Consider the following 27682-nt stretch of genomic DNA (forward strand, 5'->3'; position numbering starts at 1 on the left):
GTGATATAAAAGTCTAAAATGCAAATTCTTTGTAAGATAGAACAGAAATAACCCTGTTCAATGATTTTCTGATGATAAACAAGGCATAAAACAGGAAGATACATCCTAAACAAAAGTATATGCCATTAGGCTTTTGTTGTTAATTATTTTATTCTTAATTTGTGAAATAAAACAATACTTCAAATCCTTAAAGATAGCTAAGCACTCATAATGTATTCTCCCAAGTCTTCTCATTTCCTCTGCTGTTTGAGTCTTCTGATAACTTACTCCTTACAATTCTCTTTCCCCGGTTTCATCAACCTCCAGAATGGTTGGATAATGTTCTTAAGCTTTAGTTGCCCTCCCTATAACATATTCTTCAGTTTATTAATAGCCTTCCTAAAATTCGATGCCCAAAACTGACTGAACATTATCATTTCCATTCTGAATGGAATGAACTACTTCTCTTAATGCATCCTAACACCACAAAAAGTTGGACACTGGAAAGAAGCATTATTGCCTCATTTTTGCTCAGGACTGACAAACTATGGAATCTCCTACTTAAAATATTAGGTCTCATCTGAAAAGCTAAGAATCTCAGGGTCTCTCAGTTGTGGTTAGTTTAATCTAGCAACTTCACATCTAATTTCTCTTCCATAACTAAGAGAAAGTAAGTAGAAAAGAGAAAGGGGAGGAAAGGACGTATGTATGTATTTCTTTTCCACTATCATCAACTCCATATAATTCCAAATGTAGAACATAGGGAGAATTTTGGGAAGATGGCAGAATAGGTTAGTAAATTTCAAGCTCACAAATAGAACAAATTTACACCTCAGAATGAAAAATCAAGATAACTTGGGACAGAATGAGGATCCTCCTCATACAAACCAAGAGGATCTGAAGAAAGACCCTGGGCTAGGGATTAACCTATCTGAAATACAGATACCCCTGGGCTAGCTCCACAGAAACATCCAGTGGGGACCTCTCAGGCTAGCTAGGTGTGGTTAAAGCCTTAATAGGAACCCACAGAGATACTCACCTCTGGGACAGTTTGTCAGTCTGGGCTTAAATCTGGGAACACTAAGGGAACCTGGGCTGATTGGGAATGCAGGGCCTACCTGTGCTGCTGAGACGCAGCCCTGGTTGAAAAGGAACCCAAACACCCATGAGTACAAAAGCAGGAAGGCAGGGACGCTGCTGGCTGTGGGCACTTGCAGGAGCAGGGAACTCTTGGTTTGAAATTCCTGGTCAGAGTGGAGAACTGAAGGGAAGCTTAAGGCATCATTCCACCCCCCTCCTCAATTAGAAGTGCTTACACTAATACCTCTTATTTAATTAAAAAAAAAAAAAATGAACCAGCAAAGAAGGAAGAACCCCACCATAGAAACTTACTATGGGAACAGGGAAGACAAAAAGTTCATTTTCAGAGGAGGACACTGATGTAAAAAAAAAGCTTCTATCCCAAAGAGTAATGTGAAATGGCTCCCTGCCCAGAGAGAATGTATTGAAGGACTCAAAAAAATAATTTAAAAATCAAATGAGAGACACTGAGGAAAAACTAAAAAAAAATTTTTTTAAACCATTTAAAAAAAAACAATAAGATTATGGGAAAAAAAAGTTAACCAACTAGAAAAGGAGGTACAAAGTTTCAAAGATGAAAATAATTCTTTGAAAATTAGAATTGGACAAAGGGGAAGCCAGCGAAACTATAAGAGACCAAGAAATAACAAAAGAGATTATAAAGAATGAGAAAATAGAACAGAATATAAAACATCTTATAAGAAAAATGACAAATCTGGTGAAAAGATAAAGAGAAAATATAAAAATAATTGGACTGCCTGAAAGTTGTGACCAAAAAGAGAACCTTGACATAATAATGCAGGAAATAATCCAAGAAAATTGTCCTGGAGTGACAGATCATGAGGGGAAAGTAGAAAGAGTAAAAAAAAAAAAAATCCACTGATCATCACCTCAGAGATCCTTTGTGGAAAACACACGGGAATATTATTGCTAAATTTCAAAACCTCCAGATCAAAGAGAAAATTTTGCAGGAAAGAAGAAAAAAGCAATTCAAATATGCTGAAGCTATTAGAATTGTACAAGACTTATCAAAATACAATAAAAGATCACAGGTCCTAGAATCATATCTACTGACAATCAAAAGAACTAGGCCTGTGGCCAAAAAATATCAAATTATTTATAATTTTGAATGAGAAAAAAATGGACCTTCTACGAACTTGCAGATTTTCAGAACTTTTCATAAACCAAACCCGAACTTAACAGAAAATTTAACATATAAGAATCAATATGAAATATCAATTTTAAGGAACTTAACATGGACAAACTATTTAAATATGGACAAATTTTTTTTTGTATGGGGAAATGTTAAAATTCAATTTTACATGGGAAATATGTTAAGATTCAAATCAACAATATGGTAGCTCAAAAGAAAGATTGATAGAGTCAAGGTAAAAATAGTAATTATATCATACAAATAAGGTGCAGAGGAAGAGACACAGAGGCATTGGTGGGGGGGGGGAGGACTCATAGTTCTGAAAACCTACTCACATTAACAATGGGTTCAATAGGCAACAGTACATACATTGCATGAAGGATATAGAACCCTACAAAATCTATAAAGAAATATGGGAAGAGAGAGGGGCAGACGAGGAAGCAAAGAATATGAGAAGACGGAGGGAACCTTGGGTGGGGGGAGGTTAAGTAATAACAAAACAAGTTATAGAGCAGAATTTAATTAAAGAGGCAGCAGAAATAGTTTAAACATGTGTGTATGTCAGGGTTGGGGAGTGTATGTATATATCTACATATGTATACATAAATATAGCTTTCTTAACTGTAGCTTGCTTGGGCATGGTGGTGGGAATGAAAGGGGGAAAAAATGAATAAAGTAAATAAGGTGCACAAAAGTGAACCAAAGAACAATTTATAAGGAAGTAAAGAAAAAATGAACACTTATTAGTATAATTTCTTCTACTAATATATATATCTATTTGATCTGGTAATTTGTTGTTACATATTTTGAATACTCCCTGATGTTCTGCTGAACACATGACAATGTTTTCTTTTGTTTTGCTTTATTTTGTTTTGTATTTCTTTTTCTGTTTTTCTTTTTTTCTTACTGTTTTTTCAAATTAATTTTTTTAAAAAAGCATAAAAATATTTGGTAAATAATAAAAAAACCAGAAATAGAACATAAACTCTCTTAAATACCAAGGATCTGCTATATACTAAAAGAGGTTTTTAAATAATATTTCCCTGGACATTTCCCTGATTTTCTTACATAATGTAAATGACCTTAAAAATATATCAAGAGTATCAAAAGTCACTTTAGGTTTTCTATTATTAATTGTAATTGAGAGGCTCATGTAACATTGAGATAGTAATTATCAAATGGTCCATATTTGGAGGTTATCTTAGGGAAATTAGTTAGTCCAGGGAACCATTTTTCTTTGTATAAGATGAATAACTATCCTAGGAAAAACAAAAAACAAAAACATTTGAATCTTTCTTTTTCATTCTGAGTTACCATTACCTTTTGAAAAGCAAAGGAAAAATGAAAAATGAATTTTGTCGATAATTCAACACAACACAATTAGAAAATTAATTTATACCTTACCTCATCTCTGCTGATGAGTTCATTGGAAAAAGTGAGTCCAGGCATAAGACCTCTCTTCTTAAGCCAAAATATAGCAGCAAACGAACCCGAGAAGAAAATCCCTTCTACAGCAGCGAAAGCGACCACTCTTTCTCCTGTTATATAATATGCATTCATTTTAAACAGACTAAAACACAAATTCCTTGTAAAATAGAACAGAAATAAACCCTGTTCAAAGATTTTCTGATATTAAACATCAACCAATACATAGAACAAGAAGATATATCTTACCCAAAAGTATTTGCCATGAGGCTTTTTTAAAAAAATTATTTTATTTTTAATTCATGGAATAATACAAGCATTTCTGTAACATAGCACAATAAAAAAGATGACAGCACATGAAACTACAAAGCTATTATATACAATTTGCTACTCCATTCAAAATACAACAAAGTAATCATGTTTTTTCCTTTTTTTCCTTCTATCCCCCTGCTCACTATCACACACATATATATGTAAAATTATTTTATACATACTTCTATTTATCAGTTCTTTCTCTGGATGAAGTTTGTATCTTTCTCCCTATATCTTTTAAAGTCAATCTGAGTATTTGTATAGTGAATTTGAATATTTATAACAACTTATTTGCTCAAAGTCATTGTTAAAACAATATTGCTGTTACTGTTATATATTCTTTTTACAGGCAATGTTCTCATGGTTCTCATTTCACTCTTCATTATTTCATACAAATCTTTTCATGTTTTTCTAAGATCACTGAGCTCATTATTTCTTATAGCACAGTAACACTCAACCAAAATTATAAAACACTTGTTTATGGTGTTCATACTTATTTAGCCATTCTCCAACTGATGGGCATCCCTGCAGTGTCAAATTCTTTGCCACCACAAAGAGAATTGCTATAGACATTATAGAATACCTAAGCTCTTTTCTTTTTCCCTAAGCATCTTTGGAAAAAAAGACTGAATAATGGTTTGGCAACAGGCAGTTAGAAAAGTCTTTGCAGATAATTCTAGAATGCTCCCCAATTTGGTTGAATCAGTTCAAATTCCAACAAGAGTGAATTTATGTCCCATGTTTCCCACATCCCTCTAATTTGTCACTATCATCTTCTACCATTTTAGCCAATCTGGTAGATGTAAAATGCTATCTCAACGTGGTTTTAATTTGCATTTTTCTAATAATTTAGAGCATTTTTTCATATAACTATAAATTGTTTTGACGTCTTCATTGGAAAAGTACCTGTTCATATCTTTTGACTGCTTATTAAATGGGGAATGACTCCTTATTCTTATAGATTTGACAAAGTCCTTTATAAATTTTAGATTTGAAATCTTTATCTGAGAAACTGTTTATAAATACCCCTACCAATTTTCTGATTTCTTTTTGATCTTGGCTACATTTGTTTTATTTGTATAAAATCTTTTTAATTTAATGTAATTTAAATTATTTATTCATTTTATACCTCACTTTGCTCTGTATTTCTATTTTATTAATAAATAATTTCCCTATCCTTAAGTTGATAAGTAATATGTTTCATGTTCTTATAATTTTCTTGAAATATCTTTCTTTATATTTAGGCATGTATCCATTTTGACCATATCTTGATAAATGGTTTAAGAAATTGGTTTATGCTGAATGGATGTCCATCAGTTGGAGAATGGCTGAATAAATTGTGGTATATGAATATTATGGAATATTACTGTTCTGTAAGAAATGACCAACAGGATAATTTCAGAAAGGCCTGGAGAGACTTACACGAACTGATGCTAAGTGAATTGAGCAGGACCAGGAGATCATTATATACTTCAACAACAATACTATATGATGACCAGTTCTGATGGACCAGGCCATCCTCAGCAACGAGATCAACCAAATCATTTCTAATGGAGCAGTAATGAACTGAACTAGCTATGCCCAGAAAAAGAACTCTGGGAGATGATTATAACCATTACATTGAATTCCCAATCCCTATATTTATGCACACTTGCATTTTTGATTTCCTTCACAAGCTAATTGTCCAATATTTCAGAGTCTGATTCTTTTTGTACAGCAAAATAACGTTTTGGTCAGGTATACTTATTGTGTATCTAATTTATATTTTAATATATTTAACATCTACTGGTCATCCTGCCATCTAGGGGAGGGGGTGGGGGGGGGTAAGAGGTGAAAAATTGGAACAAGAGGTTTGGCAATTGTTAATGCTGTAAAGTTACCCATGTATATATCCTGTAAATAACAGGCTATTAAAAAAAAATAAAATAAACAAGAAAAAAAAAAAAGAAATTGGTTTATGCCCAGTTTGACAAATTGATTTCCAGTTTTGCAACAATTTTTACCAAATAATGAATTATTATCCTAAAATTTTAAGTCTTTACACTTGTCAAATACAAGGTTATAACATTTAATTCCTTCTATAAACTGTATGCCTACTCTATTCTATTGATCTACCTTTGTATTTCTTAGCTAGTACCAGACAATTTTGATAATTACTGCATTATAATATAGTCTAAAATCTGGTATTCCTAAACTGCATTCCTTTTTAATTTTTAAAATTATTTCCTTTGATATTCTTGACTTTTGTTCTTCCAAATGAATTTTGTTATTATTTTTTTCTAATTCAGCGTAATAATATTTTGGTACTTTAATTGGAGTGACATCAAATATATAAATTAATTTGGGTAAAATTATCATTTTTATTATGTTGGCCCTGACTATACAAGAACAATTAATTTTCTCAAACTATTTAAATCCAATTTTATTTGTATTTTAGAGTTTTAGAGTTTAGAGTATTGTAGAGTTTTTTTAAAATTTTGTATATATAGTTCCTGGGTTTGTTCAGAGAGGCACATTCTCACATATTTTATAACAACAGGTCTTCAAGCCTTTGTTTTCTTTATAGAAAAGAAGAAAAACACCACAGTTGAGAATTAAGAGACTGAAGAATCACAAATATATTCTGATCCTGACTGAGAAAAGGGTGTGAGAGCTTTCTTTGTGGGTAGATTCTAACAGATAGGGAAACCTTTGAGGAGGCTTTTCCAGTAATCTAGGAATGAGGTAATGAAGACCTGGATTAGTGTGTTGGCAGAGGAAAAAAAGAAGGGATAGATAGAAGACATGGGTTGAAGGAAGAAAATTAATAAAAACAGAACTTGGTGACTTGTAAGTCAGGAATGAAACATTTTTAAATAGCAGAAAGAAAACTGGACATTAGGGCAGAAAATCAGAAAATTTATTTAGCAGATGGGCCAAGGTGGGTAAGTCACTTCAATTTCATTCAACAAATATCTATAAGACATCTATCTATGTATCTATGTATCTATTATCTATCTATCTATCTATCTATCTATCTATCTATAAGTCATGGAGGCAGTGTGGTATTGACTTAGAAAACTACAAATTAACTGTATTTTTGTTTTGTTATATATATTTATTTACTTAAACATTTTTCAATTACATTTTAATATGATTTGGGTAGCTAGCTTATCACTTTGTAAGGATTCCAACATATGCCATTATCCTGTTGTTATTGTTGTTTTATATAATTATTTATATACATATTGTTTTTCCTAAGAAAATGTAAGCTTCTTGAAGGTAGGCATTGTTTTATTTATATTCCCTGCATATAAATATTCAATTCAATATTTTTGCTTTTCAGACAGTTTTCATTTAAAGTTCACTTTGTAACAAAAATAAACAGAAGAGGTACCTTTCCTCTATTTCTTTGTGCTAAATCTGCCCCCTATTTACCAGCATCTAAGATAAGTCTAAGTCTGATATTATTCACCATTGCTAAGGATGTTATAGATGAGATCCATGTCTTGGATTGGGGTTAGGGATAGGGATCTCTAATGTCTCTTTGAAGAAGACAAATGGTTTAATGATTTGTAGCAGTGCAGCAGAATGAAATTTTGATCTGCTTTGAGTCAATAAAGGTTAAAAAAAAAATACTGAAAACAGTTTTAAGTTGTAGCTGACTAGAAAATTCCCAATTAGATTCTGTTACACTAACTTTTAGTTATCTTTCTGTCTACATTAATACCTGTTTAACCTTTAGTGTCTTAACACACCAACTAAAATTAGGTTTACTTCAGTTTCTAATTAGCTGTCATATCTTATGTTTCCATTCTAAATTTAAGGCAATCACTCATTTTCCTTGAGCCAGATATCATTGATTATTCAGAATAATTTTTGTTTGTTTAAAGGAATATAATCATATCAGAGATCAATAATTAATTCTAAGACCCAGTGAAGTTAACAATGACTCAATCTAAAGAGATAAATACAGCAATGAATAGTTTTACATTGGCTGAGACAAATTAGAACATATATAAAATAAAGCAACATACCAAATGTGGATTTTCTATCTGCTATCCATCGCAAGGCCCAATCTGCTTTCCTCTTAACACATGGCATCGTTTCAATTGCATTGAATAAAAATTCCCTGTAAAACCAAAATAATAACTAATATGATTTCTTACTTTACTACCTAGCTTTATCAAAGAAAATTTTCACAGCTCAACCAAGAATAATTATTGAGCTATAAACAATACAAATACAGTTTTTCAGCCCTGCAAAAATAGTAACTAAAAGTAAAAATCATAGCAAACCTTAAAGTGATAAATGAAATAGGTATCATGTGACAAGGTATTTGTGATCAAAGATATCTAAATAGGACAGTTTCATTAAGCATTTTTTCTAAAACTTAGTGATCAGAATGTTCAACATAAGATAAATACACATAATGAACAGAAAACATAGTATACATAAATTCAAATGGCTAAAAGACTGATAATATATCACTTAGTCTAAGTGGAAATCAGATGATATTTAATGATTGACTGTAAACATGCAAATGTAGTTAAATATCTACAAATAAATTTAAAAGACTGATGAAAATCCTGATGTACCTTTTTTGGGGGTCCTTGATGTAGGTATCTATTAGCAAACTGTACATCTCTGAATGAATGTTTTCAATTAGAATTTGAAAGCCATAGAAACAACGAGCCTCTGGGATCTGAACCTCCTGACTAAAGCGTTCCACCTAAAGGAAAACGGGAAATATAAATGTAATGGGAACCCTTAAAATATTAGTTATCAAGTCAATAAGAAATTGAATATCAAAATCATTAACTGAATATTTTCTATTAAGCTTGTCCTATCACAGGTAGACTAAGAAGATGGTTTTTGTGATAGCTATAATTAAAAGGCATTTCTAATTAGTAACAGTTATTATAGCCAGTCCAACAATATGTTTGTCAAATAAAGGAGAGGTATCTTTTGCTTAAATATTTCAAGATCTTTCCCCTTCTCATAACTTCAGTTTTACTAGCTTTACCTTTCCAGATACTATATTCAGTATCAATATGAAATATTTTACTACCATTATCAAACAGCTACTGATTATTAATCAAAGCAAAGAAAATCACTCTTACCAAATTTTCATTGACTATTCCATCACTGGCTGCAAAAAAAGCCAAGATGTGAGAGATGAAATATTTCTCATCTGATTTCAGTTTGTTCCAATGAGGAAGATCTTTTGATAAATCAACCTGAAATTCAAAGGTTTCCAAAAGTTCAACTTAGACAAAGTCAAAATGTTTCCCAATAAACAAGGTAAACCTCAAGTTGCAATTCATCCTTAGGAGTTAGAGGGGAAATTTTTATTTAAAATTTACACATTTAAAATATGTATAAGGACATACTTCTATTGTAAATAAATTTTATGAAAATCTCCCTTCTGAAAGGGACCTGTATGTGCACGAATGTTTGTGGCAGCCCTCTTTGTAGTGGCTAGAAACTGGAAACTGAGTGGATGCCCATCAGTTGGAGAATGGCTGAATAAATTGTGGTATATGAATATTATGGAATATTATTGTTCTGTAAGAAATGATCAACAGGATGATTTCAGAAAGGTCTGGAGAGACTTACATGAACTGATGCTGAGTGAAACAAGCAGGGCCAAGAGATCATTATATACTTCAACAACAATACTATATGATGACCAGTTCTGATGGACTTGGCCATCCTCAGCAATGAGATCAACTAAATCATTTCCAATGGAGCAGTAATGAACTGAACCAGCTACGCCCAGCGAAAGAACTCTGGGAGATGACTAAAAACCATTACATTGAATTCCCAATCCCTATATTTTTGCCCACCTGCATTTTTGATTTTCTTCACAGGCTAATTGTACAATATCTCAGAGTCTGATTCTTTTTGTACAGCAAAATAACAGTTTGGTCATGTATACTTATTGTGTATCTAATTTCTATTTTAATATATTTAACATGTACTGGTCATCCAGCCATCTGGGGGAAGGGGTGGGGGGAAAGAGGGGAAAAATTGAAACAAGAGGTTTGGCAATTGTCAATGCTGTAAAGTTACCCATACATATAACCTGTAAATAAAAGGCTATTAAATAAAAAAAAGAAAAAAAAGAAAATCTCCCTTCTTCTGGAAGAAGGATGGACACTATTTGGTAAAACTGCATTTTAACAATTAAAATGGAATTAGCCACATTACAATCTGGGAAAGGAACGATGTCTTCAAAGATATTTTAAGAAAAGAGTGAATAATAACCATGCAGAAAGCTACTGTTAATTTACATATTGTTTAACATGATGGTGAACAGATAGCAAATTGTATTCTCCAATTTCCTTAAATCTCTCTTTTCTTTCTTTTTTTTTTTAAACCTCTAATAATATGGAAGTTAAAATTATGGGTAGATCTAATAAGGACTTCACAGTATTGCAAATACAGTAATGATCCTTTTTGTGGGTCCTGCTGTACTATACTAGAGTCAAATTAGTTTTTGATAATAGGAATAGTTGATGACTTACTTACACTATTACATTGCCACGTGCTGTTTTATAAATAACCCATAATCATGTTAAGCACAAAATTATTTGTGTTCAAAATACATTACAAGTGTATCTTATTTTGTAGAATAGGGATTCATAAAGAGTAAGTCAGGAAGTAAACTCTGATAAATTGAATCATATTTTGTCTTCCATTATAAAAATGAAGCTTGCTCCCAAAGAAAACTTTAGCTTTTAAGATGTAATTTATTTTTATTTTATTTATTTTTTTGCTAAGGCAATTCAGGTTAAGTGACTTTTTCAGGGTCACACAGCTAGGAAGTGTTAAGTGTCTGAGGCCAGATTTGAACTTGGAGTCCTCCTGACTCCAAGGCTGGTGCTTTATACATTGCGCCACCTAGCTGCCCCTTAAGATATAATTTAAAAGAAAACAAAAAATACTCAGGTTCTAGCTTTATAAAAATCACATAAAAGAAAAAAAATTCTGATAAAATCTGAGTGTTACTAATTACTCCAAAGTCTTAAAATACAAGTGATTTTAAGAGTCAAATAGGAAGGCATGCCCTTTTGGTTGCATAGATTAGAATATTTGGGGGGTTTTTTTTGTCTTCTCAACTCCTAGTACAGAGCCTGTTGCTGCTATCAAAGCATGGGGTTTTATCCCAGATAAACAGGACAGAGAGGCCTTCACAAAAATAGCACAACGGCCAAATGAACCCTTTGCTAATTTTGTGGGACGTCTGCAGACAGCTGTCATACACTGATTCAAAGAAATGGGATGACGGGCCCAAAACAAAAAATACTTGGGGAACGATGGCAGCCGATACTACACCCAGAGAGCCTTTAGAAGTTCAATACCCAGACATGACCAATCAGCCAAGAAGCAATCTGATGGGAGAAAGGATTATACAATCAATCATCCAGGAAGCAACCTGATGGGAGAAAGGGATTATGATTGGGGAGAACAGAGTTGTATGCAGCTGGGACAACTGAGATACCCCCTGGAAAGGTGAAATCTGTGCCTCTCTAGCCTATGGATCCCTTGCTTCCAGGCACAGTAGGCTTGACCATTTCACCTCTCGAGAGCACTTACAAAACAATGTCCCTCCATACACTGATGTGGGAAACTGGGGGACGTGTAGATAATATCCCAGTCTCTAATACAAGTAGACAATGTGTGACTTATCAACCAGGAGAAGTAGTAGCATCAGGTTTACTGATACAGACTCCTAATAAGCAAACTGGTGATAGTCGCCCAGATTCTGACTCCAAGCAACAGAATTAAATATTCTGGACTGCAGCAATTACAGCTGAACGACCTGTGCTCACTATCTATATAAATAGCATACCATTAGAAGGGTTGGTAGACGCAGGTGCAGATTGTACAGTCATTAGAGGTGCCAATTGGCCCAGTCACTGGCCAAAGTTTAGGGCAGACATTTAAATGTCTGGCATAGGAGGTTCAATAGCAACTGAAGTTAGTGCTACCCCTTTGAGAGGTGGTGTCTGAAGGCGAAACAGTTTTTACTCCTTTTATAGTTGAAAAAATCCTCATCAATCTGTAGGGAAGAGACATTTTACAACAATTAGGATTACAAACGAGTACTTTGCTTGAAGTACTGCCAACACTCTCACCTGTTCCTATCCAATGGAAAACTGATACCCCAGTATGGATAGAACAGTGGTCCTTAGGTAGTGATAAAATTCAGGCCTTATTAGATATAGTACAGGAGCAACTTGACCAAGGACACTTAGAACCTTCTCTAAGTCCTTGGAATTCCCCAGCATTTGTTGTAAGAAAGAAATATGGAAAATGGAGGATGTTGACTGATTTAAGAAAAGTAAATGAACAGATTGGAAACTATGGGAACTCTTCAGCCTGGACTTCCATCTCCTACTCAATTGCCTAGAGAATGGCCTCTTTGGATTATAGACATTAAGGATTGTTTCTATTCTATCCCTCTAGATAAGGAGGATACGAAGAAGGCCACTTTTCAGTGCCCAGTGTTAACTTAGCTGAGCCTTATAAAAGATATGAATGGACAGTTTTGCTACAGGGAATGAAAAACAGCCCTACTATGTGTCAAATGTATGTTGCTGCTGCTTTTACGCCAGTAAGAAAAGCATTTCCAAAAGTTATGCTATTATGGATGATATATTGGGATGTGCACCTGAGGAACAAATGTTAGAAGCATGTCTACAAAAGACCACAGAAACAGTAAGGAATTACAAATTGCACATAGCTCCAGGAAAAATTCAAAGACATGCTCCTTTTCGATATTTAGGATATGAAGTATACCCTAAGGTGCTTACAATTCAAAAACTGTCCTTAAGAACAGAGAAGCTAAACACCTTAAATGACTTTCAGAAATTGATAGGAGATATCCAATGGATGCGACCAGTGTTAGGCTTGACTACCTATTGTACCAACCATTGTATGACATTTTAAGGGGAGACAGTGCTTTAAACTCACCACACCAGTTTACAAAAGAAGCTCAAGAGGCTTTGAGAGAAGATGAACTGGCTTTATCCAATGTGGTTGAAAAAGTCCCTCAAAAACACTTGGAAATATCAGTTTTTGCTACACAAGGAGTCCTTCATCAAGGAGACAGTGTGATAGAGTGGGTGAACCTCCCGGCACAACCAGAACAAAGCCTTACTCCTTACCCAGTGCTTGTGGTTAGAATTTTATTAAAGGCCATTAAGGGAGCAGTACAATTATCTGGGACAAGATATACACCTTTTATACCAATGCACAAATTAATGTATGCTGTGAAACCATCTCAGAGTGGCAAATTTTATTGGCCCCAGCTCCAAATTTTACACACGGGTCTCCATTAAAGATAACCAGACTATTACATAATTGGCAATGCATTCTTGAAGAAAAGGTTTCTAAAATTCCTCTTAAAGGACCAATTATCTTTACAGATGCATCAAAACATAATATTTGTGCTGTATACTCTCGTGACTTAACTATAAAGAGAGTAGTCAGAACTCCTTTTCAGTCCACTCAACAGAATGAATTGTATGCAATCATTCTAACTCTTAGTTCTTATCCAGGAGATATAAATATAATATCTGATTCAGTCTATTCAGTAGGTGTGGTACAAAGAATTGCCCCAGCCCAATAAAATTTGTAGCTTCATATATATATATATATATATATATATATATATATGTATATATATTATATATATCAGCTCTTTAAGGAACTTCAAGAGCAAGTGAGAAAGCATCCAGGTAAGATTTATATCTTGCATGTCCACTCTCATAGTGGACTTTCAGGTCCTATTTTTTGATAGTAATTCAAAGGCAGATAAGCCCCTAAATATGCTGGCCAATACTCCTTTATTTCAAGAAGCCCAAGAATCTCATTTTAAATATCATCAGGCTGTTCGAGCTTTACATTTACAATTTGGAATAACAAGAGAGGAAGCTAGGAGCATAGTAAAAACCTGTACAGCTTGCCTTCCTTTCCATGCTCCTACACTCCCTCCAGGGAAGAACCTTCGTGGTTTGAGACCCAATGAAATTTGGCAAATGGATGTGACTCATTATAAATCTTTTGGTCATCAGTCTTTTATCCATGTTGTAGGAGACACCTTTTCAGTATTCACTTTTGCAATACCAGCAGCAAAAGAGACAGCCTGAGTGGTCACTAAATTCCTTATCCAAGCATTTGCAATTATGGGTGTGCCACAAGCAATAAAAACAGACAATGGACCTATATATACTTCTAAACATTTTGCACATTTTTGTGCACAGTATAAGATTTTACACACTACTGGCAACTCCACTATCTTTAGATAATCACCAGGTGATATAGAGAAACCCAGATAGTGGTGAGTGGAAGAAACCAGATAGGTTAACTGCTTGGGGGAGAGGGTTTGCTTGTATCTCTACAGATGGAGAAGGAATCAGATAGGTGCCAACGAGCCGTATTCGCCTTGTCCATCACAGAGAGACAGAGCAGACCCTTGAAACGAAGGAGAAGACCAAGAAACATCAGGTGGTTCTGTTGCTGACTGCCCACCACAGAAAGAGCTTAGCAGTTATGGTGTTTGACTCATGGAGATCAAAAATTGTTGGACTTCAAAATCCTCAGGAATCATTGGATTCTCTGAGACATGATAAGATTGTTGTAGGACTTCAAAACCCTCAGGAATCATTGGATTCTCTGAAAAATGATAAAGACTGTTGCAAGACTTCAAAATCTAGAGGAATCACTGGATTCCCTAACACATAAAAAGACTGTTGCAGGACTTCAAAAACTTGCAGGGAACATTGGATTTCCTGACATGTGAAGTCATGGACAATAGACTGGTTTTGGACTATCTCTTGGCTGCTGAAGAAGGCGTATGTGTGACTGTTGTTTACATACTCTCCTTCTAGGACTTCTGGAAATCTTTTACAACACCATGTTGATTTATATTGTTTGTTATATCACTATAACAACATCACATCGAGCCTGCACTGACTGTGGGGAGAGTCATCACCACTAACCTGTGCTGTATTGCTATGTGCTTGTGTAATACCCCCCATGCTGATGGGTCTGTGCATACCTTTTCTAAAAAGACCCTTCAGCCCAGAAACCCGCTAGCAATCCTCACTTCCTTTTGGTGTTTTTCATCTCTCTTCCTGAGAAGTGAGGAGAGGGGAGATGATCACCTCCTTTTGGGGGTTCTCACCTCCCTGAAAAGTCAGGGACTTGTGACCACCTGTGTTCTAAAACAAAAGAAAGGGGGACATGTAAAGGGCTGAAACTCCAAAAAAGGTATACTTGAATCAGACAACAGAGCACTTAAGGCTAATTACCTATTCAATATAAGACAATGACTCTATTAGCATATGTTTGGGAAAATGGACCTTCTCACCATGGGTGCTAGCTCAATGTTTGGGGTTAAGATAATCATAGGCAAGGATTGGAGGGTGGGGTGAGAAAGGCGAGATCTCACTTGGCAGCAGGATGAGGAGAAAGGTGGAGATTCTGGACTACAGAATAGAGAAGAGATCTTTGGCTAAACTCCTGGTAGTTTGCCTGCTTCTCCCCTTAAAGACCAAGGACTTTTACTTCTCCTGACTCTAGCTGATTCTGGGCCTTCAGGGAGCTACTCTGGACTTAACACCCTACCTTTAAAAAAACAAACAAAAACCTTTCAATAAATATTTCTATTCATTATCTTTGTAACTTTCCAAACCAAAATACATTTCCAACAGGAACCAACAAGGCCAACAGGTCCTTTTCTATGTTGTATCCCCAATTAAAAAATAAGCTACTTGAGGGTAGTAACTTTTTTTTATTTTTGTTTTTGTATCCCTCGTGCATGTTACATTGTTCGTATTTAATAAATACTTTTCATTCATTCATTTGGAGTAGACAATTTCTCTAAGTGCTGAATATCAATTTGAATAATATTCCCGTTTTCTGAATATTGAACAATGATCTCATAAAAACATGGTTATCATGGGGTAGGAGCATGGTACCCTCCTGAAATCTATAAAATATGCATAAAGTTTTTGTGGTGTTCTTTGAGAAGTTTGAATTATTTTTCTTTTGTGTGGTGTCCATAGCACCTTATTGTAAAATATGCATTAAATATTTGGTCATAGGATATATCATGTAATACCATACATTTATTTTATATATTTCTGAGTTTCTAAACTTTTTTGTGCCTTTTACTGGTTTCACATGTTATCTGTGCTTTCCACAAAACTCCCCCAATATTCCCATTTAATTTTTTATGCTGACCTACAATATATCAAAACTGCAAATGGGAAAAATCTCAATATGGAAGGGACAACTGCACTCTTAGTTCCATAATCTATACCATTGATCAAATTTTGAAGAAAAAGTTGGGCCAAGTTTTAATATACATCATTTAAATGGAAGTTAAGATGATTTAGACAGAAAGTTGTGTAAATTCTTCATAAAATATATTTTAAATACTTCTATCAGTTCACCAAAAATGTTTTTGCTATCATTCTGAAAAATGTCCAGCACAGAGTCCAAATGAAAGAGGCATTTTCTATTGATGGTGAAGTCTTCCAAATGTTCCTATTTTTGATTATTATCATGCACATTGTATCAAGTCATAGAACACTGCAGAGCCTCTTAAATGAGATGCATAACCATTCAATAGAGTTCGATCTAACTACTCAGACAAGAAAGATTATGTGATTTATTGATATGCAAGAGGGATATATTGATTTGCAGTAGGATGGAAATTCCACAGAGTTGGACAATCAGGAATCAAATCTTAAACATAGAGTGCACAGGGACAATGGCCTAGGTCCAGAACTGAAGATAAAGAAGAAAGCAAGCTAGATTGACTTTGGAAAAGTACAGTGTTTTAATGACTGATATTCTCTTGAAAACAAAGATTTCTCTTTTTAACAAGAATATTTTTCCAGTGTGCTATGTGGCTTCAATTCATGGAATATTAATTTCCAAATATTTAAAATTCTGGGTAATTCAAAGGGCAACTGAAATGACCAAGATGGACTACAATATATTACCAAGAAAGAAAAAGAGAAATGTTATTTTTTTAAAAAAATCTCAAAAGGACTATGTGACTATAAAAGGAGGTAGATTAAGAGAAAGAGATAACCAAAAGACAACTCATATGTTTAATTAGCATCTATACAATCTAAAGTGAAGACTGGAGATCTAAAGTGAAGGCCTTCAACAGGTTTTGAGAAGATCCCATAAAAGACTTACTGGAGGACCTATGTTAGTCATATAAGAATAGAGAACAGATGAGCTACAATCTGAACCACTGAAGCATGGATGAAGATCTTTTTTTCTGCCAAGAGTCATTTAGATATTTATAACACCATTCATGGGCCATACAAAATTATCAACTTAAAGAACTCAAGCAGTGGGGGTTATTGCTACCTGCAGTTACCTTGGCAGGTCCAGACAAATGATATAGGGAGCCTCATACAGCCTGCAGGCCAGACATTCCCCACCCCTGCACTAAAGGGAGTACCCAAAATTATTAAAGTATGGATCTATTAAAATACTGAAATCACAGGAACCTGATTAAATTACAATACTATGTATTTTTTAAAATAGTACATATTTTATAAATACATTGTTAGAAGAAGCTAAAAGTGTAATGATTATTTGCTATAACAAAACACATATAAGTATGCCATAACTAGAGTACTATTTCAGGAATTCCAAACATCAGGAATATGTTTTTAACACTGACAGATAGAATTATGAAATTTCTTTACTCTTACATTTGTTGCTGTTTAAAGGGAAAGTGGTGTGTGTGAACTCAGGGCAGAATTCAATACCACAGTTCATTTAGTTCAAGTAATGAACTTAAAAAAAAAAACCCACAAACAGTTGGGTAGTCAGGTGTGACAAGCTTTAACTCTATTTACATTATATTACATAATAAGGATATAATTTTACTTCCCCTACACAGCTGCTTCAGTACAGTTAATGTATAAACAAGGATACAAGTAAAAATTCATATTATAGTAGGTTTAAGGCATTCACAGTTGGGCATAAGAACCAAAACATCTAGCTTTCTAGTTCAAATCCTATGTACTATTCCCCCTATAAAGAAATATGCATACACATAAAAACTAAAGTCCCTTCACTTCTCTCTTTCAGAAATATAAAAAAAAAATTTAATTATCCTCATCTGTAAGTTTTTTACATAAGAAAGAAAAATCGTATCAGACTTTTTCAGTTCTAAAATAATGTTCTAAGCAAGGGGAAGGGGGTTCTGATTGATCTACCTTGAAGGAATTTGGGTGATGATCACAGTAACATAAAGTAGTAACTTCTCTGATTATTTCAATTAATGGAAATATCTCAAGTTCATCTTTGACCAGCTAGGAAGAAGAAAACCTTAGTCAAAGTAGGACTGCATGATTTTAGTAAACTTATTCTTTCAGGGTTTCTATTGTTCCATTTGATAAAGCAAAATATTAACTGAACTTTACCTTGAGTTAAGTAACTTTTATTCCAGTGTGAATTCTATTGTCTAAAAATACTACAATTCCAAAATGGCTTGTGAGAGAGATTTGTAGAGTTATGGGGTGGCTCTGTCCATTTTTGGTCCCTTCTCTAAGCAGGAATGTTAAGGCCAAAATAATGAAAATCAAAAAAAAATTGTTTCTTGTGGCTTATGCTTAAAAAGCAGAGTAAGGCATTTTCTTTTGTCAGATTCTGCTAGCATAAACATCTGTCTATTCTTAGTATATTTTTTAAAGTTAAGAGATATTGTAAAGAACTTTTAACTTGTCCTAACCTCTCATGTAGAAAGGCTTATAAGCACTTACCTCTTCAGCAGTCCAGAAAGATGCCTGAGCCTGTTTATACATCTTCCAAATGTCAGGATACTGAATTGGAAATATGACAAATCGACGAGAACTTTTTCTGAGAAGTGGTTCTTCACTTGGTTTCAACCCATTTTCAGCAGTATCTGGTGATAATCTCTTTAAAAAAAGAAACACAAATACTTTGTTCTAAAAAGCACTTCAGGCACCTACCTTTTATTATTTCTAAACTCAACTAGGAAACTAGGGATGAGTAAATTAAGTCAGGACTGAGCACAGTGCTAAAGCACACAGTAGGCATTTAAAAATATTTGACTGATTAATGGATTTCACAGGGAACAATTAGCAAGGTCTCCTACAACATATCACTTGGTTCCTCTTGAAGTAGAGTAGACTGAATGCATTAATGGCCTGGAGCAATGTATTATTTGTTAATAAAAACAAGAATCAAAAAGCATATGTCAAGCACTATATGAAGTATTGGAAATATAAAAAGAAAAGGGAACACAATCCTTGCTTTCAAGAAGCTCACATCCTAATTGGGGAGAAATAACTCATAAAAGAGTTCAGAGAGAATGAAAAGATGTACAATATTTTAGGATAAAGTAGAAGACCCAGAATAAGGTTCTCCATTTTATCCTGCTTTAGAACATTGATTCCTGTCTCCCATAATTGTTTCAAAATTTCTAATTCTCACTTTAAAATATTCCCCTAACAATACTATTTGGAAAATTGATAGTCTTCTGAGAGAGTGTCTCAGGTATTATCAGATTTTGTCATCAATCAGTAACTTAAGCGACCTGGCCCCGCATCCAGGTAAAGGGTTATAAATTCTCAAGGAAAATGGAGTAAATTTGAAACTCTAGGTATTTAAGATGTCTTAGAGGAGTCTATCCTTCTAGTCTCTCTTAGCTAACATGTCTTTCTTTCATTAACTCCTCCTATCAAGACCTCTCTAATTTGAGGACCAAGGATGGGAATGGGGCAAAGGGCTTAGGCTATAACCGTGAGGCAAAAAACAAACAAGAGGAAAGACAAAGTGTATCTTTTAAGTGTGATTTTAATCATATTCGAATCATACTTCCTCCATTCCACAAGATCTCTTATCTTCTCACACCTGTTTTACTCAGAATCACACAGTTTAGCACTTAATTCTGTTTGTTTGTTTTCTTCCCCAATGTGAGCTATTCTTCCAATTAAACTGTAAACTCCTAAGGAGGATTTTTATTGATTGAAAAAAAATTTAACTAAAAATAAATTTAAAAAATCATTGGTGTTGGACCACATCTGATACTTTTATATCCTCTTTAATATCTAGCATAGTACTGATCACATAAAAGATGCTAAATAATTACTGATTAGTTAGTATGCTGGTTATCTTTTTTTAATGATTTAAAAATTCAGTCTTTTAAAAAACCAATAATTTTCTTAGAACATTAATTTTTAAATAATAACAATACCTCATTAAGTTTTTCTTGATCTTTTCCTCCTTCCCCCAACCCTCTCAGTCCAAAAGTAATCTCTTCTTTTTTCAAATCACTCACATAAATACTAACCTTCTAGGTAATTTATCACACTCTAATCTGTCCTATAGTTTATAGCTATATATATAAACAAGCCTTAAGCTCTTAGAAGTCAAGGACTACTTTTTACCTCTGTATTTCCAGTACCTAGCACACAATCTTGCTAGATATCTAGTGTTGACTTAATTCTTTAAAGGCCGCAGTTTCCTAATTTGTACAATGGCCATTCTCCTGTTGCTATCCACTTAACAAATGCTACCAAGAAAGTACTCGTTCAATCACAAAGTACTATTAAAATGTGAACTCTTAACATTCTTAATTCCCTAGCAAATGCTTGGTTAATCAAAAGTTAAAAACCAAATATATAAGGTGTCCCCAAAGTCTTAGTGCAATCTTAAGCTAAAGTTAACTTGAACTTATTCTTTTCCTAGATACTGTTCCTTGTCAAAAGTAATACAATAAATAATATTATGTTTGCCTTGAAGAGGATAGCAACACATAAAGTGGACTGAAATATCTAATCCTAATTTAGCAATGGGGGCTCACCCCATAGACCTTCTGTTCACCAGCTACGTGCATCCTGCTGATCCTAGCTGGCCCTTTCCTTTATAGTATCCCCAAATAGGAAGGGACAGTTATGCTTAAATCTCTGCCATTTATGGCAGAGTTTGAAATTTAATCATCATTTCATTACTGATTATATTTTATCCCAGAAGTCAGCCACCAAATTCATCTGCTGAAGCTCAAGAAAATCAGTTATGTGTATTCACAGTCTGAACTTTTATATGTTTATGTATACTACCTGAGTAAAGAGAGTATAAATTCCTGAAATACAACAACGTCAAATACTTATTTTATAACCTAATAGAATCACAGAATTTTAGAACTGGAAGGGGCCTCAATTTAATTTATAGTCCCCCCCCCCAAAAAAAAATCTTCTCTATAACCATTTTGGTTGATATCTTCTATAGTCTCCAATATACCTGATTCTTTTTAAAATGTGATAACTAGAACACAATGGGAGAATTGGTAGAATAGTCTTCTGACTTCCAGTTTCACATCTCCACCAGACTATTGGAACTCTTAAATGCCCTGTAAGCATTTTAAGCTCAACATGTCCAAAACAGAATTTAGTACTTTCTCCCCAAACTCTCCTCCACCTTGTGGTCCCCCAGACTCAGAACCTAGGTAATGCACACCCCATCTGATGCCAAGTCCAGTCAATTTTATCTTTATAACATCTCTCCTGTCCCCTTCTCTCCTTTGACCCCGCCACAACCCTGGTATAGACACCTCACACACGGACTATTCCAACAGCCTGTTGGTGGACCTCATTGTTTCAAGTCTCTCCCCCGTCGTTTATCCTCCATTCAACTGCCAAAATGTTTTTTCTTTTGGCACAAATCTGACCATATTATCTTGCTACTCAAAATATGTCACCAGGATCAAATATTTGATACAATTCAAATACAAATCCAATATATTCTTCAGTGAAGAATTGGCCTCCTTGCTATTTCTCAACCAAAACACTATCTCTTGGCTCCAGGCATTTCACTGGTTGTCTTCCATGGCCAGAATTCTCTCCCGTCTCCCATCTCCCAGCTTCCTTCAAGTCTCAGCAGAAATCTTGCCTTCTACAAGAAGTCTTTCCTGATCTCTCTTAATTGTTATACCTTCTTTCTGTCAATTATTCCCTATTTATTCTCTCTATACTATCTTCTTCATTAGATTCTGAGCTCTTCCAGGGAAGATTGTTGCCTTTTTTTGAATCCCCAAGGCTTAGCACAATGCCTAGCTTAATAACTGACCAATGAGGTGACCAGGGTATAGCTCCATTAGACAGCTTCCTTGAATCCACCACCACTCCTCCATTTGTCCATGTTGTAGTGATCTCTGCTTATAAGTTTCCTCCAGTTAGAACCCCAAATCACCACTTCAATGTCCCTTAGGCCTATTTCTTTATTCTCCGTAGCTGTAGGTCATTCCCTTTCAACTCCCCAGGCCAGACAGTAACCTTGGGGCATACTAAGGAGTTCAATCCTCCTTTCTGTGGAATACTTAGGATTTCTAGGCCTTTTACAACCTTATTGAAATGGATCTCTTCCTATGTATACAGTTTGAGAGAATGAGCTTCTAGAAGCACAGATTATCTTTGTTTTAATTTCCTATTGGTATTCCCTAATGTTTGTTATATAGTAAATGCTTAACAAGTATTTTTTTTTTCAATCTAATGGTCTGTTAGAATGGTACAAAAAGTACCTAGGTAAATGAATACAAGAGTAAAAACATGAATAGCTCTAGAACAGATGTATTAACAAATAGTATGTGTGACTAATGAGACTCTATCAGTGATTTTTTTTTTGGGGGGGGGCTGAGGCAACTTGGGGTTAATGACTTGCCCAAGGTCACACAGCTAGGAAGTGTTAAGTGTCTGAGTCCAGATTTGAACTCAGGTCCTCCTGACTTCAGGGCTGGTGCTCTATCCACAGCATCACCTAGCTACTCCTGTTTTGATTTTCAAAACAAGAAAGAGAAAAGAACCTGCAAACTATATGCCAAAGAGCTAGATTTCAATTCCTCATAAAATTCTAGAATGGATCATTTAAAGAGATAGTTGGTAAACATCTAAAAAAGGAGGGACTGGTCACATGGCTTCATCAAGATCAAGTTATGCTATACTAATTTCATTTAATTTTTTTTAATAAGATTACTAAACTAGCTTATGAAGAGAATGGGTATGGGTAGTGTTTACCTAGATTTTAGAAAAACTTTTAATAAAATATCTCATATTATTCTTGTGGAAAAGAGAGAGATGTAGACTAAATAGAAAGTTCTGAATGGATAACTGAATTCAAAGAGTAGTTGTTGATGGTTCAAATCATTGGGGCAGGCAGTTTTCAGCACAATGTTCACCCCTGAAATCTGGACTTGAGCAGGATTATTAAACATTTTAATTAGCTGGTTTAAGCAAAAGCTAGATGACTATTTATTGATGTTATAGTGGGAATCCTTTACAAGTACAGTTTAGATTCAAGTGGCCACAGAGGTCCTTTCTAATTTTCAAATTCAGTGATTCTATTAATTGGAGAAGGCTTGAGGAGTAGGTGCCACCTAAGCTGAGCCTTGAATGAAAATATTTTAAAAGGCAAAAGTGAGTGGTGTGAACAGAAGTATTCACTTCTGTTTGCTTGGAGAAGTTGGAAATTTAATTAGCACATTAAGGAGAGTAATATAAATAAGCCTAGGAAAGACAAGAAAGAACCAAATTGTGGATGACTTTAATGCCCAGTCTAAGGAGTTTGTATTTACTCTAGAAAAACAGGCAGTTACTAATAACAGTGGCATAGTGAAGTGTACAATCTGAGCTACAATGGAAATTAAAAGAAAACAATTTCCAACATTATGGTGGAAGAACTAATAAAACTTAAGGAACAAGGGAAAAGGAAGAATCAAGGATGATAGATTTTTAGACTGAATGAATAGAACAATGTTCATATCTTTAATAAAAATAAGGAAATTATGAGAAAAAGTTATTTTGGATTTTGGAAACTAAGTATTCATTCACATGTATTTAGCCAAAGTAGAAAAAAAAAACACATTTTTATTAAGGCATACACACTAAAAAATAAAAATCAGAATCAAAACCATAAATTTAAACTTAGCATCTTTTAAAAAGGATACATGGCTAAACATGGCTAAGGTAATCAATTTCAAGTTTTGGGCCCAAATCTAACTTATCTTTGGATGAAAGGTATTAAATAATGATAGCAGAAAAAAAAATAATGGAAGTATTCTTCTAGGACAGTGGGAAAAGTGTAGAAGTGGGGTTAAAGAATCCTCTGAAATGGTATACTCATGTGACTTCTCCTATATCTATAATCAAAACCTCTGAACCTGACACTGTGTGATTTTGCCAGACTGCTTAACTTCTCTGGATGTTTCCTTATCTGTAAGAGCAGGGAGACTAGATAACCTTTTAAGTCCCTTCTTGCTTTAAAAAATCTCTTGCCCATAATGTTAGCATCCCTTTGACCTGGTTTAACTAGACCAACAGGATCTTTCCAGCTCTAAGGTTCTACAATTTCCCAATTCTTCTGTGTTTCCCACAATGCCTAAGTAATAACTGCTACATAATTACTGATTACTTCCTTTGTACAATACATGATTTAGAGATGTTTATAAAATAAGCTAAAAGCATGGTGAGAATACCAAGATAGAAGTCATTTCTTACAACTAAATCAAATACTTTTTGGATCTTTTCTTCCATAACATGAAAGCAACAAATACCAAAAAAAAAAAAAAAAAAGTTTTCTAATGATTTTAAAAGAATCAAACTGTCCAATCAAAAATCAAATTCAAGATCTAGCCTTTCCTCCCTGAATTTTCCTTTGCGGTAAGGATAATAAGAAAAAAATAATAATAATAATGGTAATAAAAACATAGCATATATGTAATGCAAAAAGCAAAGAATTTGGCATTTAGGGATCCAATCTCAAATCTCAGCTCTGTCATCAGCTACTGGACAATTTTGGACAAATCAGCTCCCACTACCCTTATTAATAAAAAAAAAAAATGAGAGTGAATTTAATAAACCTTAACTAAGCGTCAGCTAGGTGCAAGATACTTAGATCAGTGGTGTCAACCACATATTGCCTATGAAAACCACAAATTAATATTATGTTGCAATTTTTAAAGTTTATTTGGTTAAAACATCTCCCAATTATACTTTAATCTAGTTTTGGCAATGCACAGATAGCACTGAGGGACATTCCAGTAGTAAATCCTGTGACTGTCAAATCTTCTAATTTCTTTGATCAGTAATTCATCTTGAAATACAAATCAATTAACACGAAAATTTCTCAATGGCAGGGACTATTTTATTCTTCTTTGTATCCCTAGTACCTGTCATATTTATAGAGACAAGGATTTTCACTGGGATGGACAACTCCTAAAGAGGAAACGTCTTGTAGTCTGAGTGCACAGCAAAAAGGCTTGCTCAGGGTCACCTCCTACAGATCAGTCAAAGGCAGGACATGAATGCAGATTCCAGGTGACTCTCCTATTTACTGGGCCAACCTGCCTCTCACCCAGCAGGTAGCAAGCATTTTCATTAAATGGAGTTAGAAGAAACTGTCTAGCTGTCCACAGAGCAAAATCTCTGTGAATTGACGCAGAGTGAAATGAGCAAAACCAGAACTTATACCCACCTCCTGCCAGAAGTGACAGACTGAAAAAATAGAAGGAGATGCAAGTTTTGGGACATGGCCAACATGAGAATTTGTTCCGTTTGTGTATATTTGCTATTAAGTTTTCTCTTTTTTTTTTTTTTTAATTTGAGGGAATGGGAGAGTGCTCTAATTGGAGGAAAGGGGGAAGAATGTGATTCAATTGGAGGAGAAAGGGTCTCCCATCCCAGCTTCAAAAACAAACCCATCCAAACTGAAAACTCCACAGCTGGCCTGTTTATTCATGCCTTTGCATGCCCAGAGGGCAACAATTGGCTAGGGCTAGCACGGGAGGTTCTCCCGGGGAGATTTCCTTTCCTAAAGCAGAGATGCTAGCTTAGATCCCCATTACTTTGGTCGGATGGACTCCAATTCCCTATAAATAAGGCCCGCGGGGGCTGAGGAGCCAAGTGGTTTGCCCCAAGTTCCCCAGAGGCTAGAAATGGCAGGGGAGGACGGGCTGCAGGCCTTGCCCGGGCTCACACAGACCGAAGGAACCGGCACCACCGCTCCCCCCTGCTCCCCGGGGTCTTCCAGAATCCGAGGCGCCCTCCACCCGCCACCACTTCCTCCCAGGGTCGGCATTTAAAGAGCTTAATGGGCCAAAAAGTTCCTTCTCCGGGGGAGGAAGGTCGTTTCTGTCCTCGCAGTTTCGGGGTCCAAGGCTTCAAGTTCCCAAGATGACAGCACGGTAGAGGAGCCTCGAGGGCCGCACGGGGAGAAGGAGGCGGACGACATTTTCCAGCGTCTCCTCCTCGCCCCGCCCCCCCCCGGGAAGCCCGGGGAAGAACAAAGAGCTCCAGGCCAGAGAGAAACGAAAAGGCCTGAGCCCAAGAGAAGCAGGAAGCGCTCCCTTCCTACCCCCGGGGCAGAGAGAGAGGTAGGCGGACCGGAGACAGCGTTTACCTCATCCTGCAGGGGCCCGGCTACAGCCGGCCTTACCGACTCCCCCATCACCCGGAAGCAGAGCGAGCCTGAACCCAGAGGAGACGCACGAACGCTCTGCGCCGCTACTCCTAAAGGAGGCCCAGGGACTGGCCCCACCCACCAGCGCTCGGCCCCGCCCCCGAACGCCCTTTTCTACTCTTCCCTTCCCCATGTCTGGGCCCTGCCCCGCCTTCTTAGCCCCGCCCTCAGTCCCCGGGGACTCCCGAGTGCGCTGCCGTAGGTCCCACTGGTTTCTAGTTCCCCCGCCGGTACCGGCCCGGGACACTGGTATTATTCAGAACTGGAGTAGAATTATTCGGAGCCGGACGGAAATGAGACATGCGCACATGCCTTCAAAAGAAATTCGCCCACTATCCCCTGGGCCAACGCGGAGGGGTGGAGATGCAAAGCAGCCGGGGCCGAAGTAGGGAGGCTGGCAGAAGTCTGCGGTTTTGTTCATTTCCAGTGATGGGGCGGGGGTGAACCACAACGGCCGCCCTAGCCTGCAGGTTGTGTGGCCCGGTCTGGGGCTGGCAGCTGTCGAGCTGCGAGTCGTTATCCCCTGGAGGCCCCGGGTTTCTCGTGGGGGAAAAAGACGAATTTGTCTGGGGGGCAGGAAGTCCTTAACGTTGACGCCCTCCTGAAACCTCTCTCCAGTCTCCCTGAAAGGCAATTTTCACACTTGGACCTGTTTCTGAAAGTGGGGGTTCGGGCAGCTCTTCGTCTCTCCCTGGGTTGGGATGATTTAGAAAAACTTTAGGACTAAGGAACCACTTTTTGCCCCTATTGCTGTCTCTCTCTTTAGAATGTGGCTCCCTCTGAGCTGGAGCCGGGTTTTTATCTTAGGACTTGTGATTAAACTTGCTGTCAGTCTGGGTGCTGATTGAAGAGCATTTCCTATTTTTTTCTTTAAAAATTTTTTTTTCAGACATGGCTAATTCGGTGATTTGTTTTGCTTGATTGTGCATGTTTGTAATGGTTTTGTTATTCTTACTTTCTCGGTGGGGGGGGGGGATGCAGAAGTGGCAAAGATAGAATTTGGAACTGAAAATACAATTTAAAATTGAATATTATTTAAAAAAAAAAACTTATTGATTAATGTGTAAAGTCAGTAGACCAGTGACTAAAAATCAAGCTCTAGAGAACTAGTAGAATTTGATAGATCTACTTATATGCTCCACCTTGGGGATCTATCAGAAAAATAACAAAACACAACAGAGACAATTTAGTATAATAGAAACAATTATGACATATTTCAGAAGTGTCTTGGAG

The 27682-nt window shown here is 35.7% G+C and overlaps 1 protein-coding gene across 3 annotated transcripts in view; it reads right to left on the reverse strand.

Annotated features, from left to right (window-relative positions):
* Window positions 1–26510, reverse strand: part of RRM2B (ribonucleotide reductase regulatory TP53 inducible subunit M2B) — a 38137-nt gene extending 11627 nt beyond the window's left edge. For all 3 annotated transcript variants that reach the window (XM_031947066.1, XM_012541744.3, XM_003760294.4), the window contains exons 1-6: window positions 26390–26510; window positions 18739–18894; window positions 9052–9168; window positions 8527–8660; window positions 7966–8060; window positions 3617–3750 (exon numbers count right to left, since the gene is read on the reverse strand). In XM_031947066.1, coding sequence (XP_031802926.1) covers window positions 3617–3750; window positions 7966–8060; window positions 8527–8660; window positions 9052–9168; window positions 18739–18894; window positions 26390–26437 — 684 coding nt within the window. In that variant the 5' untranslated portion in view covers window positions 26438–26510. The remainder of the gene's footprint in view (window positions 1–3616; window positions 3751–7965; window positions 8061–8526; window positions 8661–9051; window positions 9169–18738; window positions 18895–26389) is intronic.
* Window positions 26511–27682: the final 1172 nt, after the last annotated feature.

Source organism: Sarcophilus harrisii, chromosome 1 (assembly GCF_902635505.1).
Source record: "Sarcophilus harrisii chromosome 1, mSarHar1.11, whole genome shotgun sequence".
In the NCBI taxonomy this organism is placed as follows: domain Eukaryota; kingdom Metazoa; phylum Chordata; class Mammalia; order Dasyuromorphia; family Dasyuridae; genus Sarcophilus; species Sarcophilus harrisii.